General features: G+C 38.7%; 1 protein-coding gene across 7 annotated transcripts in view; it reads left to right on the top strand.

The window, feature by feature from the left end:
- The window catches only part of STXBP6 (syntaxin binding protein 6), a 257801-nt gene that overhangs the window by 187254 nt on the left and 44544 nt on the right, over positions 1-26003 (top strand). For all 7 annotated transcript variants that reach the window (XM_017851866.1, XM_017851868.1, XM_017851871.1 and 4 more), the window contains 2 exons: positions 22903-23033; positions 23851-24016. In XM_017851866.1, coding sequence (XP_017707355.1) covers positions 22903-23033; positions 23851-24016 — 297 coding nt within the window. The remainder of the gene's footprint in view (positions 1-22902; positions 23034-23850; positions 24017-26003) is intronic.

The raw sequence follows: 26003 nt of genomic DNA, 5'->3' as shown, positions 1-26003 counted from the left end.
TTTTTTTTCTGAGACGGAGTCTCACTCTGTTACCCAGGCTGGAGTACAGTGGCGCAATCTCGGCTCACTGCAAGCTCAGCCTCCCAGGTTCACTCCGTTCTCCTGCCTCAGCCTCCCGTGTAGCTGGGACTACAGGCTCCCACCACTGCACCCCGCGATTTTTTGTATTTTTAGTAGAGGCGGGGTTTCACCGTGTTAGCCAGGATGGTCTCGATCTCCTGACCTCGGGATCCGCCCGTCTCGGCCTCCCAAAGTGCTGGGATTACAGGCATGAGCCACCACGCCCAGCCTTACATATTATTTTGTATGTAATATTTGATTATTCATTATTTGATAGGAATGATATATTCAATAGATGGAAATTTCCTTCTTTTTCTTTAAAAGGAAGCTATTTTTTTCTTTATTTTGTTGACATGGCTTATAGTTTAAATTCACCTGACCATTTGTTTTTTGTTGTTTATTTTCTTAGACTTCATGTATTTTTATCATTTTATAGGCTATCAATAGGCTGTCTAGCATTTACTAATTTAAACATTTAAGGCACATGGTCATTCAGGTCAAACACTGTATAATGAGAACTTTAGGTACTGTGTTCTTTTATAGTAATTCTTTATAGTTCACAGTTTTCAGTAAGAATAGGGAAAGGCATAATAGCTCCCTATTAATTTGCATTGCTGACATAAATCTGTTTACACAGATTCAACTCAGCTTCAAAGAGGAAAACATTTAGTGAATTTTAGACAGAAGAACCGCTAATGAGGATGAAATGTGTGTTGTGGTTGAATGTCCCAGTGTGTCTGCTAAGAAATTCAGCTTAAGAAAAGGCCATTATCCTATTGTAGTGGTGGACTGACAAAGATAAATAAAAATAAATTTAAAAATAAATAAATAAGAAAAGGTTATTAGATATTTTAATTGATGTCTTCTCCCAGTACTAGATCAGCTCTCTGAAAGGTTTGAAGGTCACCTGCGGAATTTGTGGTCAACAAAAATCTATGGAGAATTTGGTGTAGGATAAAATTCGTATCTCAAATCAGTGAGGAAAAGATAAACTGTTAATAAATGGTGTTGGAATAACTAAATCACCATATGGAAAAAATAAAGTAGAATGCATACATGACCCTACTTCATAAATTTCAAACAGATGAAATATTTAAATATTAAAAAGTCAAACCAGAAAAAAAAAATTTTATTATTATTATACTTTAAGTTCTAGGGTACATGTGTACAACATGCAGGTTTGTTACATATGTATACATGTGCCATGTTGGTGTGCTGCACCCATTAACTCATCATTTACATTAGGTATATCTCCTAATGCTATCCCTCCCCCCTACCCCCTCCCCACAATAGGACCCGGTGTGTGATCATCCCCTTCCTGTGTCCAAGTGATCTCATTGTTCAATTCCCACCTATGAGTGAGAACATGCGGTATTTGGTTTTCTGTTCTTGTGATAGTTTGCTGAGAATGATGGTTTCCAGCTGCAACTATGTCCCTACAAAGGACACGAACTCATCCTTTTTTTATGGCTGCATAGTATCCCATGGTGTATATGTGCCACATTTTCTTAATCCAGTCTGTCACTGATGGACATTTGGGTTGATTCCAAGTCTTTGCTGTTGTGAATAGTGCCGCAATAAACATACGTGTGCATGTGTCTTTATAGCAGCATGACTTATAATCCTTTGAGTATATCCCCAGTAATGGGATGACTGGGTCAAATGGTATTTCTAGTTCTAGATCCTTGAGGAATCGCCACACTGTTTTCCACAATGGTTGAACTAGTTTACAGTCCTACCAACAGTGTAAAAGTGTTCCTATTTGTCCACATCCTCTCCAGCACCTGTTGTTTCCTGATTTTTTAATGATTGCCATTCTAACTGGTGTGAGATGGTATCTCATTGTGGTTTTGATTTGCATTTCTCTGACGGTGAGTAATAATGAGCATTTTTTCATGTGTCTGTTGGCTGTATGTCTTCTTTTGAGAAGTGTCTGTTCATATCCTTTGCCCAATTTTGATGGGGTTGTTTGAAACCAGAAAGTTTTAAGGCAGATTCTTTGGCATAGGGAAGGAGTTCCTATCTACAACTGAAAATCATGACACCATAGAAGAAAACATTGGTGCATGACTATTTTTTTTAAAAAGCATAACAAAACAAAACTGCCAAAATGTCATGGTGCAAATCCTCATAAGTCAAAAGACAAATGACATACTGGGAGAATACTCATATCACAAAGGGCTAATCTCCTTAGAATAGAAAAAGCCACTAGAAATCATTAAGAAAAAGATGGTCAACACAATAGAAAATGGGCAAAAAAAAAAAAAAAAAAATGAACAGATAATTCGCAAGAAAATAAATACAAATGGACCTCACCAATAATAAGACAAATGCAAATTAAAACTACACTGAGATGTAACTTCTTATCTCTCAAATTGGTAAAAGCATAGCTTGACTACACACTGTCTTGGCATGTATATGAGGAAATAGATATAGATTTCTGGTGGGAGTGCAAGATGTTACATTGCTTGTAGAAGGCCAGTGGTAATATTTATTAAAATTGCAAGTATATTTGCTTTTTGAGTGTGTAATCCAATCCACTTCTGGAACTTTATTCTCAAAATATACTTGCAAAATTAGTTATGCAGCATTGTTTGCAGTAGTAAAAGATTAGAAACAACTCACTATCCATCAGTGGGGGACTGGTTAAGTAGTTCATGTTTCATCCTTAGAATGGAGTAAATGTTATGCAGCTATATAAAGTAGAAAGAAGTTTGCTGTGAATTTAGATTTTTTCTATGAATCTTGAGGAGTTCCAAGATAAAATAATAAGGAAAAGAGGGAAGGAAGGAAGAAGGAAAGAAAGAAAATGTATATAATATGCTACCTTTTGTGTAAGAAAGGGAGGAAATGAGACTGTTTATTGTTATTTCCATGTAAAGAAATTCTCTAAAGGTATACAGGAAGGCAGGGGAAGAGGAAAGGAGTAGATGGACACAGAGATGGGAGTAAGATGTCTCAATATGTTATTTTTTAATTGTGTGAAAATGTATTACATGTTTAAAATAAAATTTAAAAAAGAACAAGTAGTCAGCAGGCACTGGTAGCATTTATAAAATGGTTTTGAGGTCTTTGAGTACAGACCATCATAAAAGAGCCATTGTATTCAATTAGCAGATGTCCAGCCAATGTCTACTGGATGCCCCAGTGAGTGACCAGATTTCTATTATATTCACAGATGTTCTTTGTTTTGTTTAACCACACTATATTAATAAAGCTCATACTTCTTAGCATTCCCTATAAGCTTAAGCAATACTGACTGCAATTAGGCCAAATATATACCTGCTGAACTGAATTCTTCAAAGTAGAGTTTTATGATAAGGTAAGCCAAGCTTAAAAAGTGAAATATGTTGATAATCCCTGGCATGTAAGAAAATTTAAGAAAACCAACCAGACTCAACATCTTCAGCTCAAAACACTGCTTAGCTGTGTGTTAAATTATAGTGCCAAAATTCATTCACTTTCCATTTGCATCTGATTCATCATTGCTCTAATTTTTAATGTTCTTAAACATTACCTGTTGAAGCTGTTAAAATCCAGTAAGTGCCTTCGCAGACCCAATTAAATGCCCAATTACCAATTTTAGGCTCTTGACTTACATTTTAAAATTAAGTGAACCTCGCCCTGCAGCTGAATTGCTAATGGATAGCAGATCTCAAGGGAAGTAAGATTCTCAATCTTCTCTCTCAGGAACATCGTTCCCACAGTTTAAGCAGAAACACAAGTACATTCATCGCTGCTTCTATGTCAAACACCTTGTGCTACCCCACACTAATGTGAGTTATAACTATGGGTGTCCTTACAAGAAGAGGAAGGAGATTGAGGGCAAACACGTGTTGTCAGAGCCTGGGCAGGGGCACTGGAATAATTTCCTTTTCAAGAAAATAATAGTGCCTTTGTGTTGAGGCCAGGAAACAAGACGAGGAAGTTTGGAGTTCTGCTTTTCAATATAAATATGTATTTAACGAGATTACTTCCTAAACATTAAGTTTGAGCATAGAGTATCCAGGATTCTTGGCCAGGATATGAGTTGTCTTAAGATTCATCCCAGGTCAAGGCATTCTAAAAGAAATCAGCTGCTTTCTGGCTGGCTTTGTTTCTGTACCTGTAAGGCGGGTCTTCCCGGTTAGTAGGGTTCCTCTTTTTAGTTATGGAAGCACAAGGGTAGTTTCAGAGTTAAATGAGATCTGCCTTGCTTCTCTTTTCCTTGATCCTTATCAGCCCTACCCATCCTTCCAGCCACAGCCCAAATGACACTGCTTTCATAAAGAAGCTGCCCTGCATCCACCGAAAACCCACCTCTCGCCCCACCCCTCCACTCCGTTTGGTGTTATACACTTGTAGCGATAAGAAATACACGTTGCCGTATTTATCATATCCTGCTGCTATTTCAGCGCTTAGGGACTTGTCATTTCTCTTCTGAAATGTGAACCCCCTGATGAATATGACTGCGCTTCAATCACCTTGTACCTATTTCCACCCCTCAACTCATTTCCCCTCCTTCCACCCTTACCCCTTTGTGTCACTTTTCCTTCAGTATGCACACAGTAAATATTTTTTGATGAATGTTATTTGTGCCTTCAGATTTTTCCAGAAGAATAGTCACACTGCTTTATGATTCAAGTGTTGGCAGTTTTAATACCTCTTAAGTGAAATAGAAAATTTACATAAATGTCTCATATTCGGCTATGATTCCCTCCAGGGGAATTTAGGAAAGTTATGAGCATAACATCTTTCCACTCCCAACAGAATAGCTTTCTCATAGCATGAAGCTCCTTCCTGCCAAGAGTTCGCCCCTTGCTACCCCCACCCCAACAGTTCATCTGGCAATCTCTTTAAGAATCTCAAATGAGTCCTAGAACAATGCCTGTACATAAAGAGTTGAAGATTCTCTGTGTGTTGGATGTTTTAAAATGAATAGACATTATGTATTTTCAGCTTTTATGTAAAGATCAATCATACTATTTTTATCTATAAAATAATGTTCTGTTTCTCATTTTATCAGTGAGACCTCCAGGCTTGAGAGAAGGGCATCACAGCATGCAAGATGCACTTCTGTGACTCATAGAATTATAGAAGGTCAAAACTAGAAGGCGCTCTTAGGGTCTTTCTCATCTGGTTTTGTCCTACAAATGGTGAAATTGATACCAAGACAGGAAAAGACACATGTCTGAAATGTCCATGGACAGGTAGGCAGAATGGGCACAGGAGCCCCAGCCTCCTGACTTCCAGTCCAGGGCTTTCTCTCCGATGCTTCCTCCCTGTTAGAACCGTTGCTGCTATTCAGTTAGCTGCAGTCAGTGCTAATGGGTACAAGGGTCATTCCCCATGTGGAGCAGCTTCCTTTGCAGAAGGGATTGCTTAGTTTCTAGGCCAAATCCTGTGCTGTTTTGGCCCATGATGGAGCAGGTGAGGAATGATAGGGTGATTTGATAGTAGAAACATTGGCTTCCACTGGAGAGCCATTTAATGAGTGTGTTCCCACTGACAGGGAGTCAGGAAGGAGCGTCCCCTTCCTTTCAGGAGACAGCCAGTCAATGTGTAATTCTTTGAAAGAGCCATTATATAGTTCTGGGACCCCTGCAAAGGGACCTTGTCTAAGACTCCCAGCAGGAAACATTTTATGTATTCTCACATAAATTTCCTTTTACTTTGTTGTCTCAGCAAACAACTTTTTTTCTCATATCTGAAAAATAGTCACTTAATTAGCTTTATTCTTTGAATTAAGATGACCTTCCACCTGTGACAATGCATGGACCAGCCTAGCTTTCTGCTTGGCTTTACGCTTTGGTGAACAAAGCTTGTTTACATTTGGGAGTGATTTGGATTCTGGCTGTGTTTCTCCAGAGCCTTTCAAGGATAGTGGCTGAGACGGCATGGATGGGATGGAGCCTATAGCATAATGAGGTCTGTACCTGTGGGTGGAACTAGGGCAAGGGGCTTTCAACACTCCTCTTCTGAACATACCTGAGCAACACTTTATGGAAATGTTGGCTGGAAATGGAGGCTAGTAGTATAATGAGTCCCATAATACAAATGTGAAATTAGGGCATAAGCACTGGACATCAGAATCCGAGTGACTATCCCTCTCATCTCCCTTGTCCCTAGCTTTAATAGGGATGCCCTCCCCACAACACTCTGCCCTCAATTCAGACAACTGGCCAGAAAATATTCCTTGTACCCTCAAAAGGAGGAGAGAGGGAATGAGAAATTTTCTAAGGAGAAAGCAAGTGGTTTTTTCTTCCTCCATCTCTTAAAAATTGCCATTACTTAAAATTTGGAAGTTCCCATTTGGAGTGCTCAGTGAATACTAACTTTAGTTTGTGGTACTACAAATGCTTCCCTTATCTCATCTGTAGGGCAGCAGAATTGACAATGAAGGGCTTTTGCACCTGCACACCAGCAAAAGAAGGCACTTGTCTATCCAAGACAAGTGGGCACAGTGGTCTATGCATTGTTATACATATTGTCTTAGGAAAAGAGTGTGCACAAGAGTTCAGGCAGACACAGCCAGCATCAGTTACGCTTGGACACTATTCCTATGTTCTTCTCCTACACCCTCATTGTTCCCGTCAGTCAGAGAAGAATGAACCAGGGTGTGGACTTCCATCTACAAAATGAATCTTCTTACAAAGGAGTCCTCAGGAAAAGGGAGAAAGTTAGTGGTTGTTGTCCAACATTAAGGCGGAAAAACAAATGTCGCACACAGAAGGCAGTGACCATTCCCGTACTCCCTTCTATGGGGACACCACAGTGGCTTGAGTCCAGAGATGGAAGTTACTGTTTTCATCGTTCATTTCATTAGAATCCCAAACCAATCACATCGTAGCCATTTCCACTCCACCTTTTACTTGGTTGCCTCTGGAAATGTGGCTTTTTCACCATTCATTGGGACATGTGAGAGTGATGTCCATTTCTCTCCCCTGAGGGATTCAGTTTCTTCTCTTTCTTTGAGTCTTTCTTCAGAACTTGCCTTCCTCTGAAAACTGTCCTGGCTCTTCTGGCTTGTTGAAGCCTCTGTTGGCCTTGAATTACCATTTCTTGCTTGAATTTTTTTTTTCATCTAAATGTAACCTGAAAATCCTTGAGAAGAAGGTACTATATTCTATTTTGCGCAGAATACCAAACTACTAATAAACAAGACCTTATTGCAAGGTTATCAGGGGATACATTCTTATTCGAGGGAGGCTTATGCATTCTGAATTTAGGATTTTTTATAAATTCATGACAAGTTTGGCTGAAGCTTCCCTTTGCACTACCTGTAGGGCAAAAATACTTCCCAAGCAAATGAATAGAATGAATAAGATATGTACAAAACAGCTTAACCTATTAGATTAAAATAAAAGCACCCTAGCAGTTTAGGACCAACCATTTGCTTGCAAATAGCATGTTTCCTTTATGTTTCTGAATTAGATTCGGCACAACAAAGTCCCAGAATGAATGTTACAGAGAAAAATTAAAAACGTTTTGGGAAAGGCAGGAAGTGTGAGCTGGATTGCTGAGGAAAGCCATGTGGCAGAGGGAGGATCTAGACTTGGCCTGTGAAGGACGGACACATGTTAGATTTAGAGGAGGTGGCTGTGAAGGCATCCCAGGCTAAGAAGCCACAGGCAGTGCAGTGTGCTGATGGGAGGAACTATGACATGTGCCGGGTCCTGGAGGGAGTTGGCCACTTCAGCGGTGTCCAGCCTCTAATGGAGTTTGGTCATGGAGGTGTGGAATTGAAAGTGAGGCTGAATAGGTGAGGACCAGCCAGACATTGTGTATTCGGGCACAGTTATGATGATCCATTACATTGCATTACTTAGAGAATCAAACCTTTATTTTTCTAGAAATAAGTTCTATAATTTAGACTTGAACTATCAAGACTTCTGAGTAATTTTACCCATCAGGATAACATCTTCTACATGTGACAAGACAATTGACAGCAGTGATAAAGACTCACAGCCAAGCCATTTGCACAGAGTTCTAACTATAAGGCTTAAGGATGATGGCCTGTGGTCAAGAGGGCAGCCTTTGCACTGCCACTGGGTGGACCCTGGCATCTCCCTACTCTCATTGACATCCTTGACCTCTTTATCAGAGACATATAGGAGAAAGGCATTTATTCTATCCTTGTAACAGCATCACACCCTGAAATGGCCTTTGTTAGTCACTGTGTCAGTCACTTCCTCTAAGACTGCTTAGAATTGGCATGATTTTGCCAGCGCTTAGGGTTTTGTGTGATGGCCTATGTGTCTGCGCTATACAGGATCTCAAGTGCCTTGGAACTCCAAAATGTGCATGCCTAGCATTGTATGTTATCACTGATTTCAGGTATGAAGTCACAGCCCTGAGAAAAGATTCAATAAAAAGACACTTGGAGAACTGTGGCCAGTTATCTTATTTGTAATTCCTGATTTGCCAATGTAGGTTTGCATTGCCAGGCTCAAATGCATTTGTCTTTCACCCTTTTTTTTTTTTTTTTTTTGTGTGTTTTATTTTGCATTTTACTCCTCAATGCTCATCCTCGGAGACCCATTTGGATGTCTTATTCATACTAGAGAGTGTCTAGGAATCTGCTGATTTGCTAATACACTAAAATTTCTGCTTGAAAAAGTAAGTCTTCATGGGAATTTTGGCATAGTTTAGTTTCTCTGTTTATTTGTTTAATATTGTTAGTTCCTGAAAAATTTTCCTTCTTTATAGAAGTGCTGGTACTGCTTAGTGCTAAGGTATGCAGGAGGCCCAGTAAAGGCTAATTAAGAAATTAGTCTGTTGGCCGTGGAGATGCTACATGCTCATGGAGTCAGATGGAGGCACCAGATTGTTAGTAAAGACTCTCAAGCAGATGCATTGCTTTTGTGGCCTCACACACATCCCAGAGAGGCAGATTCTTATAAAGTTACTAGCTCTGATGAGTCAGGTGACTGTTTTGATCCATGGTCCCAGGCAATGATATTTGAGTTTAGGTTATGGGAAGACATCAGAGTTCCTGAGTTAGTGATCTTCACATTTGGAAAATGTGCTCCATTCTTCTCACAAGCTATCCAGGCACCATCCAGTAGTGGGCCATGGCTTGAAAGCAGCAACGTCGCGCAGACAGTCCTTGCTCTGGAGAGGAGAGATTTTATCATTTGCTTCTGCAGGTAGTAAATATTCAGCTGGTTGCTGCTTTGTGAGTGTTCTTGTGACCTCTGCCCCTGACAGCATCCTCTGGCACATTCCTAATGTACAGCTTGATGAAGCAAGACCTACAGCACATATTCATGGAAGTTACTCTTTCTCGATGGGAGTTATTCAAGCCATGGCAACCACCGGTTACACCTGCCAACAGACTTTACATGACGCCTTTCATTTTTTAATCTTTTTTCCCCCGTGTCATCTTCCTACTTCCAACAACCTATCACCCAATATTAATAGTATTCATTCAATGGATATACTCACTGTTGATGCTTACCATGTGCAAAGAATTCTGCTAAGCACCTCGCTCTACTTTGATTGAGAATGGGAGCTGGAGAAGGCATAGAAGTAGAAGCCATGCCTCTCCAGTGTGAAATTCTTTAGTGAGGAAAGGAAATAGCTTTTTCTCCCTTAAGCAGTTTAAAATGGGCTTCCTGCTATATGAAAATAGTGAAAAAAGAACATAATGGGATGCAAAATATTGGTGTGGCTTCTAGAGAAAAAAAAAATGTTTCAAATGTCAATCACATTTTTCTCTGATCTCTTTAGAATGTGGCCAAAGACACAAGTATACATATGTAACAAACCTGCACGTTATGCACATGTACCCTAGAACTTAAAGTATAAAAAAAAAAAAAGAATGTGGCCAAAGAATGAGCCTATAAAGCACCATGGCAGATAACAAGGTGGCCATGAGCATGTAGCATCATAGTTTTTAAAAATGCAGGCATACTGAAATAGCAGTACTGACCATTCCAACTCTGAATGTGGACTTGTTGCGTTTCGCATTTTTGTGATGTGTTTTTAAACCGTTCTACTTAGATCTGAAAGGGTACATGGAGCGCTCAGCTAGGGTCAATGGAGGACCACACAGGTGGTGGTGATGGGGTAGGTAGTCTATTTAGGAAGACTAAATGGACCAGGACAATTTGAACATGAAGAAAACTGGAGACCGTTTAAATGACAGATTTCAAGAGTATGAAAATATAAGCAAATGCAAATGGCTGTAGTCATAACCTGAAAGAAGAGTTTCTTGTCACGCTTTTTAAATATTAGGATGGGTTGTAAGTTATTTTTATGAGAGTAAAAAAAAGTTAGAAAAAACACTGGAATAATGTATCTTAGAAGGTAACATGCCCAAAGGTAACATGTGGAGTGGAGAATAAACATCTTGAGGTATCTTCCCACTTTATAACTCTTTATTACCTTGATTACGTAGACAGAAGTACAAACTGTACATGTAAAATCGGTTAAGTGAACTTTAATTATGTCAAATTGGTGTAATAGGCTGAACAGAACTTTAGCTTGTACATTAAAAGAATGCAAAACATTGCTTTTGAAGGAGCCAATAGAAGTTATAATTCGTAGTGTTTTGTTGATCTAAGGACTTCACATATTTGGCCCCTCATTAAGTACAGCTTTAAACCTAGTATAGGTTACCTTGCAACGCAGAGTTGATGATTTCTGCCTCAAATTTCAGTCAAAGTAAACTGAGGTTTTAGTTCCAAAATAATTTTATGCAAAGGGTTTGAAAATTCAAAATTAGCAGGTCTGCTTACTGGCATGCATGATCCTTTGATAAATTTATTCTCTGCCTAACACAAGCCATACTATACATAATGGCTGTTCCTGTTACTCATTTTAATATAATGCCCTTACCTTCACAGTGGAAAACAGTGACATCCAGTAAAACTAAGGAACCATACTTCATAGTGTAGACACCAAAAAGTTGGATAATGAGCTATATCCCTGAACCCCATGGAACAAAGTTTAGGGACCACTTTTAGTGTTTATTGAGAGCAACAGCTTCTCTCTGTCATAGAGTAATGGCTCAATCTGGTGACTGTTCTCTGATTCAGATTGGCTTTATCAGAATAATCTCTATTTTAGGCCGTAAGTCTGAGGGAGGGGACGATACCATGGGACAGGTAGATGGAAGTGTGCGGACATCATGACAGCCGAGTTTTGAGAAGAGCAAGTGTTTTGGTAGTTGTGGCTCATCTGTTTAAAACAGTTTGTCCTCCAATTATGTTGCGATTTAGGCACAAAGTATCAGTGGGGAATTGAATAGAGAAAGCTGAGCATATCACCACTTATCCAGCACCAGAGAGTCGGGTATTTTATTTCTTTTGTTCTGAATCTTCATCAAGGCTGTGCTCTGAAAGACCCCCCAGGGATTTTTCTTAGGAAGAAATCATTTACCACAAGTGGCATCATTTATTCTGGGAATGATTCATAGGCTGCCACATAAATACTAATGATGTGCATAACAATCTGTTTCACCTTGGTGTCTGCACAGAAGTCACAGAAATGCTGGCTTTCTGTATGAGAGAAGCTGCTCTTTACCACATAGTGAGATTTGGTAGTCAGGTGTGCCTGCTTATTCTTTTTTTGGTTCCCCATATTGCCTTAAATGACCCTGAATTTTTAAAAAAAAAAGAGAGAGATAGCCAAAAAAGAGAGTGGGGCAGGTGAAATATTGCTAATCACAGTCACCAGTACATACAGCAAATAGGTGGTTATTTCTGATCAGAATGGAGATATGTCATGTGATGCATATTTGAGTTAAAACTCTCAGTGGGGCACCCTACCACGTACCTGAAGAATACAAAGACATAGTCTTGCATTTTCAGGTTATTTACAGTCTGATAGCACTGCAGGTAAATAAAAATACAAAGAATTACCTTTATTTTCCTGACATGTACAAAATGTAACATTCAATAAGCAGTGGCCTCCAATTCATTAGGCATTGAGGTACGAACATGCCTGGGACTTGGTGACTGACTTTGAAGATTTTGGTCTGGAGAGTCAACTGCAATGAAGAGTGGGTTAGACTATCCCTTTTCTCTCTGTTTTTACTACTACCATCTGGTCTAAGCTACGGGCAGCATCTCTTTCCTGGGCTATTGCGGTGAAAGTTCCAGAAGGGTTTCCCTGCTTTCATACCCATTCCTGCCATGACCTCTTTGACCTGCAGCAGTTGGAGAACATTTTTTAAAATGCAAGTCACATCTTTGACTCTCCTGCTTCGTGTTTACAAAGCCTTCTTCACCAGTCTCCATAATCTGCACTTGCTTTCATCTCTGACTCCATGTATAGATATACCACAGTTTATCCGTTTTCCTGCTGAGGGACGTTTGGGTTTTTCCAGTGTTTGGCTATGACAAATAAATCTGCTCTGAACATTTGTATACTAGCCAACGCTTGGTGTCTGCAGTATTTTTAATTTAATTTTTAATAATAGGTGTGTAATATCTTATTGTGGTTTTAATTTGCATCTCCCTGATGACTAGTAATGTTGAACATCCTTTAATGTGCTTATTTTCCAACCACACCTTCTTTAGTGAAGTGTTAAATCTTTTGCTTATTAATTTAGCTTTCTTTTGTTGAGTTTTGAGAGTTTCTAAATGTAACTCTTGATACAAGATTTTTGTTGTTGGTTGTTTGTGTGTGTTCAGACAGAGTCTCACTCTGTCTCCCAGGCTGGAGTGCAGTGGCATGATCTCAGCTCACTGCAACCTCTGCCTCCCGGGCTTAAGTAGCTGGAACTATAAGCATGTGCCACCACACCCAGCTGGTTCCTGTATTTTTTGTAGAGACAGGGTTTCACCATGTTGCCAAGGCTGGTCTCAAGCTCCTGAGCTTAAGCAATCTGCCCACCTCAGCCTCCCAAAGTACTGAGACTATAGGCATGAGCAACTATGCCCGGCAGATACAAGTTTATCAGACATGATTTGCAAATATGTTCTCACAGTTTGTGGCTTGTCTTTTCATTATCTTAAAGAGCATGAGTTTTCCATGAAGTCCTACTTATTAACTTTGTCTTTCATAAATTGTGCTTTTAGTGTTATATATAGGAAATCTTTGCCGTAACCCAAGGTCATAGTGATTTTCTTCTTTGTTTTCTTCTAAAAGTGTTTTAATTTTAGGCCTTTACATTTAGATATATCATCCATTTCAATTTATTTTTTGTGTATAGTACAAAGTATGAAATGAAGTTCCTCTGTGTACATGTGGATATCCAGTTGTTCTGGTACCATTTGTTGAAAAGACTGTCCTTTCTCCATACCATTGCCTTTTCACTTTTATTGAAACCAGTTTTCCACATATGTACAGGGCTTTCCAGCCTCTCTATTCTGTTCCATTGATCTATGTGTCTGTCTTGATGCCAGTATTACATTGTCCTGATTAGTTTAGTGTCTTGATCCATTTGTGCTTCTTGTGACACAATACCTGAGACTAGGCAATTATCAACCACAGACATTTTGTTCGCACAGTCCTGGAGGTGCTGATCAAGATCAAGATCAAGATCAAGACACTGGCAGGTTCAGTATCTGCTCAGAGCCCAGGTCTGTGTTTCCAAGATAGTGCCTTGATGCTGCATCCTCCAGAGAGATGAATGCTGTGTCCTCATATGTCAGAAGGGCAGAAGGGCCAAGCTAGTTCCCAGGTCCCTTTTAGAAGGCACTAAATTCATTCATGAGGTTGGAGCTCTCATGGCCCAATCTCTTTCTCAAGTACCCACCTCTCAATACTTTTGCAATGGGGATTAAGTTTTAACATGAATTTTGCAGAGTTCATGACCATCAACCGTATTACATTTAGTTTTACAAGTCTTATAATCAGATAGTGTAAGTCTTCCAACTTTTTTTTCCCAAAGTTGTTTTCGCTCTTCTAGCTTTTGAACTTCCATATGAGTTCTATAATTAATGTGTCATATTCTACAAAAAAAAACCTGGAATTTTGATTGAGATAGCATTAAATCTATAGATTTATCCATTACAACTGTGACTCTCTTGTTATTTTAGTGATTTCGTTTCGTTATTTTAGAGTTTACAGCCTATATCTTTAGCATACTCTACCTTCAGGTAATATGCTACTTCATGTATAGTATGAGAACTGTCCAATAGTTCACTTTCATTTCTCCCATCTCAAATTTTGCTACTGTTGCTATACATTTTACTTTTTCATATTTTATAAACTCAATAGTATATCATCTTCATACCACATTTGTTGTACAGGACTAGAGCATTGCTTGTCTAGGGCTAATTATTCCTCACTAATGAAGCGGGACTTTTCTGTGTATTCTACTCAGTGCCCCAGGAATCTTGAGGTTTTTCCAGTCTGGATGATGGAAACAGGCACTATTCCCAGCCCTGTGTGAGCATGGAGTGCTGTATCCTCTATTCATTTTGAGTGATTATTTTTTAAACCTCAGGTAGTTTCCTCACAAACATGTGATGGGAATCACTCAGCTGAATTGTCATGGGCAAATCTCTGCAGATTTCTAGAGTTTTGTCTGTGTCTCTCTTCTCTAGTACTCTGTCTTAAGAATTTTAGCCACCTTGATATCCCTGGGTTCTCAGCACTCGCTTCAACTCAGGGAATCTGCCATTCTCTTCGTGGGTTATTCCTCCCTGCACCACAGCCTAGAAACTCTCTCAAAGCAGTAAACTAGAATAATTGTAGGACTCACCTTATTCATTTCCCATCTCTCAGGGGTCACTATGCTTCACTGCTTGATATACAACGCCTTAAAAACCATTGCTTCATATATTTTGTCCATTTTTGGTTACTTCGGGTAGGAGGGTAGACATAGCACTTATCTGGATTGGATGTAGCCACAGGATTAGAATTGTTGGGTCATAAAATATGTACATGTTTAGCTTTAGTAGATACTGCCTAGAGTTTAAAAAATTAAAAATTAAAATAATTTTTTAAATTAAAATAAATTCAGTTAATTTTAATTTTAGATAATTTTTATAATGTAGTTGATCTTGGTTTTAACCAGAGTATGTTGTTGGATTTTACTCCCCAGTCGAACACAGTAGAGAGAGAAGGTGGCAGGTTCTTAGTGATACCATGCACTTTTTTTAGAAGTTCGGTGCTGTATCCCTTCATTTACAATGTATGATTAAAAATACTGAGGAAGAGATGGTGGTGGTGGTGAGGAGGGAGGAGAGCCAAGAGAGCAGATAAATCTGCCTTTGCTTGACTGATAGTGGTAATTATATTTCACAGCTTATGCTTGCCAAGTAATAACAGCTTTGATTTTTCCAAAAACCTAGTGATATTATATGTTTAGTATCTAGTCCATTTAAAAATTCTCTCTGTGTTACTCTTTCTCCTTCACATTTGAATCCCTTTCCCTTTGGAGTGGCCTTCTCACATTAGAGGAGATCCACATGCACATGACATCCTTCCATGGTTCTTTTAGAGCTAATCTATGTGTTGAAAGAGGACGCTCAGCAGCAGGTGCATGGTGTCCGGGAGCATAGTCACAGGCCCTTCCCTCACCTGCTTCCTTAGGTGCAGAAACACTTCCATCTCTTCTCATTGTAAAGGGTTTCTTAGTTCTAAGACTGCTTTTTATCCGCTCTTCTAGGTAAAATATAAATTGAATTTCTACCATGTATGACATTTTCCTGAAGAGAATTGCTGTTTGCCCTACACTTTTCAGTATATAATGGATAATGTTAAAGGAAAGCATAACATTAAAGAAATCTCTTTTCGAGTTTTATTTTCAGCCTTTGAGCTTCTTGTGGAGAAACTTAATACATTCTGTGTCAGGTGGCTGCTTCTTTGAAGCCTTTGTTTTTTGATACTCTGTAAATCTCGCCTAAGAATAGATCAAAAATGATGTTTACATCTGTTTCTAGAATTGAGGAAGTAAGAACAGAATAAGACTTTATAACTGTAGTTAACCCCTTCCATTATTCTCCTTGTTTAATACCATAGGTGGAATTGGATTTAATCCCTTTCAGAAACCATCAGTTGTCACAACTCTGGGCATTTACTGTCTTGCTCTGACCTGTTTGTTTGTTTGTTTCACAGTTGTATTACATGAAACAGACATGTTATATAAACTTTCCATATAAAATATAACTATTAGTTTGCAGTAACTAATATTAACTAGGTTTTATAATTCATCATATGTGTTCCCTTTATCCAAAATGCATGCAAATTTATTTTCTCTGCAGGTCTATGGAGAAATGTCTAAGGAAGTTAAAAAATCAAACACATTGGGAAACCTCGGGTTGTTGAGTCTCCCTGAAATCAGATTTTCAGGAAGCCCGAAACAAACAGAATCACTTAAGAGAGATGCTGCTAGAATAAGGATTGGAGGAAAAGAGATTGCTGTAAGAGGTTTTAACCCCTAAATTCCTCTCCTTCTAGTCTCTTGATATTTCTATAACTTCTTGGTTATTAACATTTTCTTTACTCTTATTTGTAGTTCTTGGGATACTCCTCCATTCTGGTAAGAAAATGTTCAAATTCCTTAAAACTGTGGCTGAATTTTGAAACTAAACAATTGAAACTGAAATAAGTTCATGGTTTCTTGTGGGCACAGAAACTCTTCTTCCTTTTGTAGAGGAGCCATCAAAGGCATCAAAGAAGCAGCCACCTGACTCAAGAATATATTAAATTCTCCACAAGAAGCTCAAAGGCCAAAAATTAAAACTTAAAAAAAACTTTCATTCCCTCACTGATTTATACATGCATACCTCAGTTAGTACTCTGTATCCATTATAATACAACCGTATCATGGTTCTAGTCTGGGGAGGGCAGTGGGGAACTCAAGCCTTGCAGGGGTTAATTTTAAGGTTAAACCTTCCTAATTTTAAGGTTAAAATGTAATAGTCCAGGACTACCTGTCATTTAGTTGAAAAAGAGAGTATCCTTTCAAAATAAAATCTACATATTTTACATTTAATAAAATTATCAACAGAATAAAGAAGGTTTAAAATTAAAAGGGACTAGATTTTAAAAGTACTAACTAGATCTCATGTGGCATTAAAATTGCACATTCCAAAAGTAATGCCACTTCCTTGTTGGCATGTGGAAGCATTAAAACCAGCTAGTACCACCTGCAAAGTTGGTGTAGGGCAAGCACTTGCTCTATTATTTGCATAGTTGCTAACTACTCTGGACATAGTGTTGTACCTTCATATTAAAGCAGCCTTCCTATAGAATATTTTAGCAAGATTTTTTTTATTTTTCTCCTTGTACTGAAAGACTTACCCAAACTGCTTTACAAAGGAAGACATTTTCATAAAGTGGTTCCTTTTTGGCATCCCTTTTGGAGAAATTTCCTAGACTTTCCATTGTCTCTTCTTCTTCCACTTGTGGAGATGAGCATGTGGTATATAGTTGGATACCTAGGAACTAGTGATACTAAGGAACTAGTGATTCAAAATCAGGAAACTTCTGTCTGGAAAACTTTTTTCTTTGTGAATATCTCTTCAGTAGACTGAGGAAATCTGCTTCCCAAAGCCCTATGTACTGATTTTATTGTTTCCTTCCACCTTTGGAGTTAATGGAGTGGGGACTGTTTAAGGGCATCCTACATTTTTCCCCAGTGGCTTGGTGCACATGACTGAAGTACCACTGTTTTTGTTGTTGCTGTTCTTTTGAAAAACAAAAAAGAAACAGACCTTCCTTAAAACATACAGATTTAGGTCAGGCATGGTGCCTCAACCTGTAATCCTAACATTCTGGGAGAACAAGGTGGGAGGATCACTGGAGCCCAGGAATTTGAGACCAGCTTGGATAACATAGACCCCTATCTCTACAAAAAGTTTAAAAATTAGCTGGGTGTAGTGGCACATATCTGTTGTAGTCCCAGCTAGTTGGGAGGTTGATGAGGGAGGATCGCTTGAGCCCAGGAGATGGAGGCTGCACTAAGTCATGACTGCAACTGCTGCACTCCAGCGCAGGCAACAGAGCAAGACCTGTCTTGAAAACAAAACAGAACAAAAAACGTGCAGATTTATGAATCCCATGTCAGACCCCTTTGTATCCTATTGGGAATCTGGCCAGAGAGCCAGATTCTAAGATGAGAAGGAAGAAACAGAAGGAGAAGGGAAGGGCCCCAGAGACAAACTTGACCATTTCAAAAGTTGGTCTGGTTTGCAACTCTGGGTTACATAGCCTGCAGGGTCTAAACATTTATTATGTCTCCAAATTATAACACACTGAGAAATATTATGAGAAGCAAAAGATCAATCCTGTGTGGAGAGCACCATGCTCCATTTCCCACTAAGTATAGCAGAGAGGATGTTTCCCTGTTCTGAAAGCATTTAAGGTAGAAAACTAGATATTTTTGCTTTTATGCTTTATAAACATTCAGCAATCTTGCCTGATAGAATTGCTGACGCAGCAGCCTCAGACCTGATATTTGTTTCTCATGGATATTGTGAAATCCACCTAGAATTATCATACCTTAGAGCTTTGGAAGAGCAGTAAGGAAACTAGCTCCAAATAATTATTTCTCACCTTGGCCGCATAGCCTGTTCTGTCACCACAGCAGCACCAAGAAGCCACACTCAGTTACTTCCTGAACCCTCATTTCAGAAGCTTGCTTTTTCCTTTTCCCTTAGGCACCTCTGGCACAGTCACACAGCAGCCCTGATAGGATTCTATGTGAATACTGCCTTTTTTTTTTTTTTTTTTTTTTTTTTTTTTTTTTTGCCTCCAGATTATTTATTTTTCATCAGCACTCTTGTTGAAATCAAAATGTCTGGTGGTTAGACTACAGCAGAGCAGAGAGCTGAAGCGTACCACAAAACACGGACCTTCACTTAACTGTAAGGTCAAAATAGGGCTGTGCGTGATGAAAGTTTAAGGCATCTTAGGTATGTAGGTGTGGTAAATTCTGCTTTTAGCCACCCTGAACATCAAACTATAGCTATTGGGGATGGAATTTGTTTTTCTTTTGCTCCTTTTCTTTCTGTCTTTTTCTTTCTTTCTTTCTTTCTTTCTTTCTTTCTTTCTCTTTCTTTCTCTTTCTTTCCTTTCTGAGAAATGACTACATAAAGTTATGAAGTAATTCAAGTTCAATGTGTATAGTAAATGTATAAAATGTGTAAAAGATGTTATTCAGCTATCTCAAATATGAGCTAGTTGAGGATGTAGAGGTGGTATATACTGATTGTTTCCTTTAAAATAATATTTTAAGAATATTTATTTTTAGCTACCCTAAGCATCAAAACTATAGCTTTTGGGGTGCAATCTGTTTTCTTTCACCCCTTTTCTTTTTTTCTTTCTTTTTTACTTTTGAGAAATGGCCACATCAAGTTATAAAATAATTCAAGTTCAATGTGTATAGTAAATGTATAAAAATGTGTAAAAAGATGTTATTCAGCTATCTCAAATATGAGCTAGTTGAGGATGTAGAGGTGGTATATACTGATTGTTTCCTTTAAAATAATATTTTAAGGCTATTTATTTTAAATAGATAATTTGTCTCTTAGGCCAAACTGGTTTTCCTTTTTGGAATAGTTGAGGGATTATGCTGTGAATAATGAGAGTGTAGGTGTAAGAGTGTGGCTTTTTGGAAAGAGTGGTCTTTCAGCCACTGGACCTTGAAACAGGGGTCTGCCTCTGAATCTTGGCCGGGTATGAGCTCTTCTCCTATTTCACATAACATGCAAGTGACTTGTCTTTCTGTCTTTCCTCATTGATCTTTGTTCCCTCTTCTACTTTTGTTCCAGTTCTACTTTTCTGACTTGTTGCAAGACCAAGTTTGATATGACATGGTCTTTGTTATTGACTGGCTTATGGGTTTTTATTTAAATAGAATTTTCTTATTGGGCACAGGTAAGGTCACTGGTCTCCACCATTTGAGTATAGCAAGTTTTCAAATTTTGCTTTTATAAAATGTCTCATGGAAGGGCGATTTTTAAAAAGAGCTCTTTCGACCATTTGTTCATGAAACAGAGATGTTACTCCACTTGAGTAGTGATGGCAGTGATATTCTGGATATTCGGGACATAATAGTTTGTGTCACTGCTTCTTCACCAAAGCTGAAATGTGCTAGCAAGGCTACATGAAAGCCAAAGAGGAGGCATGAAGCTATGAAAACCATGTTGTTTTTTCAGAACTAATAGCAAAGCGGCCTGAATTTGGTTGCCCCCATGCTTCTGCCTGCCTCCGATACCAGTGCAGGAAGTGGGAGAATCGGCTGCTTCTGAGTGGTCTGCAGTATTACCTGGGAGTCATGCCCACACTATTCCTTTAAATGCTTCTGTGTTGGTCTCTTCCTTGTGAATGTTGAAGGCATAACAGAAATTCCCTGGTTATCTGACCTTTAAAGTTATCCAAAATAATGACTTTGGGAGCCTCTAGCATGCAGCTCTATGATATTACTGATCCAGATAATTTGGTTGCATTTTCCAGGGTGTGCTGTCAATTAGCTTTCCTTTGGAAGGAGAAGGTAAATCACTGTTTTTCACTAGACATCTGGATTTTGTGTGACTGGCATGTATTTTTTTTTATCAGCTATTGACCCCAAAAACAACAAAACATGAAATAGTTAAAACATGTTGTCTACAAGTACGTACTCAAAAAGTCTGGCAATGGGGTGTGTGTGTGCAAGTGTTTTGATTTCAGAAGGGGAACGTCTTAATTTAACTCTATACAATGTGTATATAATAATATAATTTTAAGACACCTGCTTCAAAACAGAAACTAGGATGCTGGAGATAATAACAATAAACAAAAATTAAACCAAACCGGGCTCAGTGCCCAGGAAAACTAGCCAGACTCCAAGAACTGGGCGAGGAATAAACTAATAGGGGAGAAAAGGCAGAAATGGATAGACTTACAACTGCCTCCGTTAAAAAAGACTGCTCTGCAGTGTGATCACTGTGGAGGAGTTCCATGTGGCCATTTGTCATAATAGTTGGGGTTGCTGCATGCCTCATTTCAATGACAAACTTTCAGTGGAACTTACCTTCCTTAGATGTGTATATGCCCGCAATATACAGTGATCTCGAGTTGTGTTTAAGCTTTTAAAGTGCTGTAAATTACTTGGAAACAAATGGGCCAGAAGTAAAAATAGGGGCTCATAACAACTTTAAAGTTAGAAAGAAAGCCTTCATGTTTCCCAGGCTTAAATGTTGTATGATTTACACAAACACAGGAGGAAATTCTCTTTGTGTGTTTAGGGGTGTGTGTCTAATACAGGAACCCATGTTTTCCTGTTATTGAAAAGCCTTCTTTAATCTTTTAAGCACATTTTAAGACCTGTCTGTATTCCAGGTGTATTGTTTTCTTTAACATTAAAATGTAAGAGCAGGTCACAGTCATCAGAGAAGCCTATTAGGTCTCCCATTTATGTCATAGGAGACGCAAAAAATAAATGAATCAAATTAAATGGATAGACAGAGTCCTGGGCAGACTGGTAATACTGCCTGAATTCAGTTGGAGAGAATGGTTGTTCCTCTTTGTGAACAGAAGACTATAAAAATTCATCTGATTGTGGGTGTTAAGGGGATGACTTTTAATCATAAAAGTAAATGTAATTGGTATGAAATATTCAGAAGTTTTTAGCAAATCTAACTGAAATAATGGGTGATAAACCAAAACATTATTTGAAGTTAAAAACAAATCTTCACTAAATTATGGTTGGAAGCAGAGAGAGTAGATAGTACTCAGGCCATAAAGGTGGTCTTCAGTACTGGAAAAGTAGGGTTCTCACTAGATCTAAAGGCAGTGGCCACCTTTCCTTTGTCTCTGCTTTCCTGCTTTAATGACCCCAGACAATGAGCTGCAATAAGCTATGGAATGCATGAACTGTAGAGTCTTCCTGCTCACCAATGGTGATTGGAGCAGGTGCTTTCTGTCCTTCATCCCTTAAGAATTCTTTTTGCCATCTGTTGAGCATCTGCATAGTTATTGGAAAGTGTGGAATCTGTTGGGTGATTTGAAACAAGGAAAGAATATGCTATAGATGCATAGTCTTCAGCAAGTCAGTAATTAGGATCATCTTCATTATAGCCAATAATGATTTCTACTTTCCGTATATTCCTTTCTATTTAATTTGCTAATTCCTACAGCCAGGGTTCAGGAGAAGCTTTTAGGAAATCCCTTTAAAGACCATTAATTACTTCCTACCCTTGAGTCTCCACGTCACAAAGTAGGCAGATGTAGAAATATTCAGAGTGCCTCTCCTGGTACCTGATGCTTGACATCAGTCTGAGAGGTGATGCTGTCTATCTTTAGCACAGAAAGGCTTAGGGGAAGAACTCGCTGAGGCTGAGAGGAGAAACTGTCCTTTTCCTACAGGTGTGGAGGTGTGCCCAGAACACCAGATTCAATCATAATTAGATGTAAACTAGATACAAACTGAACAATATTAGAGAGCCAAATAGTTTGGGGATTTTTTGAGTGAGGTATTACTCCTCATCACTGAAGCCTAAGATGTTTACACTGGACTATAAAACTAGAAATATACTTTGCAGTTCTCTAGGGGAGCCAATTACCTTCCTTTCCTTTAAAATTCAACCTTTCCCAGTGAACCCTACCTGATCCCTGTCAGTATTATATGCTTCTTTTCCTGCAAGCTGTAATTGTGCACTTGTAGCCTCCATTGAAGGTGCTTGGTGTTATTCACTTAAGTCATTTTCAGTTTGAATGGATAAAGACATAGATGAAGCAGCCCTTACAATTATAATTATATTGTAAACTGCTTCAAGAGTGAAGATTATAACATCTATTTCCTTTACGTTCACCCCTGACCAAAGGCACACATACTTATTCATATTCCCTCCTTTCCCCCTCCGCCTTCTCTCTGTTATTGTGCATATACACAGTAGGTGTCATGTAGAAACAGCACTGAATGTGGAAACAAACCACCAACTTGCAGGTGCACTAATCTGAGTGATCTTTTCTTGGCAGTGACAAACAAGAAACCCACACAGGCGTCCATTACAAAGGTCAAACAGTTTGAAGGCTCCACATCGTTTGTTCGGAGATCACAGTGGATGCTCGAGCAGCTTCGCCAGGTTAATGGTATCGATCCTAATGGGGTGAGTGAATTGTCCAATGCTGAGCAAAGGCATTCTTTTCACAAGATGACTCTCTGATTGACCTTGGTAGTGGTGGTGGTGGTTTGAATCATTCTTAAGAAGGTTATTTCTCTATTTCAATTATGTGATTAAAACTTTCGGATACATAGTCCTTTCTTAAGTGAAATTATACATCTTTTCATCATGTTTAATAGAAGGACCTAAGAGAATGCATATTGAAGATATGTGATCTCCGGTAACATTGATCAGCAAGTACGAAGTTCAGTATGAAGTAAATGAATGGTATCTTTCAGTATGTATTGTGATTCCCTTGCTTTTAATCGGAGGAACATTTTATGACATAGTTATCTATACAAAGTACATTCCCATTGCTCACACACACACTTCACAAAATGCTAACAATGAAGAATAATAAAATATAAATTGTTACTATAGACTAAAATAGCAAGAGGGAATCTTCCTAGCGAAGTTTAGGGGCCAGATTAATATAGGTCATTGCTGAGAACCTAAAGGAATCCCTTTTCCAGGAAATTGGGAAGATAATACATGATCTGAATTCTGATATTTGTCAGTGTTTAGTTAGGCTATCTCAACTTGTGTGATACTAGTTTCCTAGGAACGTGTATCAATACTGTAAGATTTGGGGTTTGCTTCATAAACAGAGAAATGCAGACTCTCCATACACTTGGATAAAGATGAGCCTTATGATTGCGATCAAAGTCTTTGTTTTAGCCTTTATAAATCTTTTGACAGGAGTAATCTAGAAACAGCAGTTTTTCTAGATTGAGATGAGTAGTTATTTCATTGTCTTTTCCAGGATTCGGCAGAGTTTGATTTGTTGTTTGAAAATGCTTTTGACCAGTGGGTAGCCAGCACAGCGTCAGAAAAATGCACCTTCTTCCAGATCCTCCACCATACCTGCCAGAGGTACCTCACAGACAGGAAGCCGGAGTTTATTAACTGCCAGTCCAAAATTATGGGAGGTGAGTGGACATTCGCGTGACTTTAGTCACCCTGTTTCTTTAGGCTCACTTTTACTTAAGAGGTTAGGAGTTCAGCAGCGTAATTAAAGACAAAAACAAGAGAAGAATCAATATGCTCAGAGCTAGACAACACGAGAACCATTCCAGGGAGTTTATTGTATGATAAATTTAGACACAAAGGTATGTTTTCACTCTTGTCCAAAAACTGGTCTGTTTTAGAATTAGCCTTCTAGTTCTTATCTTCATTTAGCTAAGATTATTTGTATGATGAGAACAAAACTGTTCCTTTATTAGAAAAATCTTTTAGTTTGGTTTCTTTACTACCTTTTCTATAATTTCATTGCAGAACACTATTTTCTGGGTTGCCTTTTCCTATTTTTTCTCAAGATGTTTTACAAATATTAATATAAAAATTCCAACAGATGCTTCCCCTTTCTTTCAAATAGCAACTTGTGTGTATTCCCTGAATGGCATACAGAGCTGAGTTAAGATGAGTATAGTAAGCCACTGTAAAGGGGTGAGTACCAGCATCGGCAACATAATAAGAAATGTTTAGAGGGTGCTTAGCACATTTTTTAGGTGGCATTTCTTTTTAGAGAATTGAAACTGTGTGAAAAATGTAAAAGTCTCGACAACTCTGTGAGTTGGAGAAGAGTGTTTATATCATTGGTCTTTTCACTGACCTGTTCCCTTGGTTTTGAAAGACTGTTTTTAAAAATGCACCAGCTTTGCCTTAATCAAATGTTAAATGAAGATCACATTAAATACATCACATTTTCTCCTTGGGCTGTGTATATGTTTCATATGAACATACAGCAGAATCCATTACTCTGTCCTAGCAACTGACACACATACTGTCATTTTGCCATTAGTTACTAGAAGTTATATAGAAAAGTTATTAGCCAATTCTTTGGTATTATCCACTGAGGTGTTGGCATTCCTTTTAAGTAGGAAGTTGCTTACATCATAAGAACCTTGAAAGGCCTTTCTTGGGTATTTATGCAGCTTATTTTTATAATTTCTCTGTTTAATCCCAGGAAAATACAAGAGGTGATGAATGGTGTGTATTTTTTCAAGGGGCCACATCCTATGATACAAAGGTGAAAAATATTAGACATAGATGTTTAAAGGAAAGGGAATTTCAAACACTGACCTATTTGGAAAATATAGTGAGATATAGCTCTGTATCATGTCTGTGCCACCAGTGCTCTTAAAATGACTCCTGCTTTGAAAGTCTAGCCTTAACAGACTTGGCAGAAGGTTGAAGCACACCAGGCTTAGGACCACAGATGGCCACATTTTCAGTGAATGAAAAGTTGGCCAGGAAATCCAAGGTTTCCCTCATTCTTCGTTAGGTGGAGTTTGCTCTGCTAGCCTAGAATCACATTTGTTTCTTAATCTTCAGTTCCTGCTATGAAGCATTTTTCTCATCCATGTCCATATGGGCAGTAGTTTGCATGGCTAGCATGTAAGCACAGACTCTCTTCTCAAAATAATGTGACGTTATGGATTTGAAATTTCTGTTGCTCTTGGAGAAACACTCCCCTCAAGCATTCCCCTTCCTCATGTTCCATCCTGGGCAGTGTGGCTAGAAACAGACCCAGTGCCATAGAAACTACTGCACTTCCTCAGAATGGAAATGTGGATGGAAGCAAAAGGGCCACACGCTCACTGTCCTTGCAAGGGAAACGAGCTACCTCCTTCATGCTAAGGTTAGGGATAGCTTTGCTGACTCTTCCTCTTCCTCCCTTAACAGACTGTACTAGGCAGTCCCCCTGCTCTGTTACCCCTAAAGGTCTCATTTCTTCTCTAGAAACAGGCTTTTTCTTTCATTCATTCAATTACAGTTCATTATCCAGTCATACAGTAAATGAGGACTAAGAACCTACTACATGCTAGTCACTGTGCTACGTCCTGAATATAGAGAATAATTCTATATTTGGTCCCTTAATAGACCCTAATTGCCACTACTCAAATCCCAGACCGA

This window comes from Rhinopithecus bieti, unplaced genomic scaffold (assembly GCF_001698545.2).
Source record: "Rhinopithecus bieti isolate Rb0 unplaced genomic scaffold, ASM169854v2 scaffold_32518, whole genome shotgun sequence".
Taxonomy (NCBI): Eukaryota; Metazoa; Chordata; class Mammalia; order Primates; family Cercopithecidae; genus Rhinopithecus; species Rhinopithecus bieti.
This window is presented reverse-complemented; position numbering and strand designations above follow the sequence as displayed.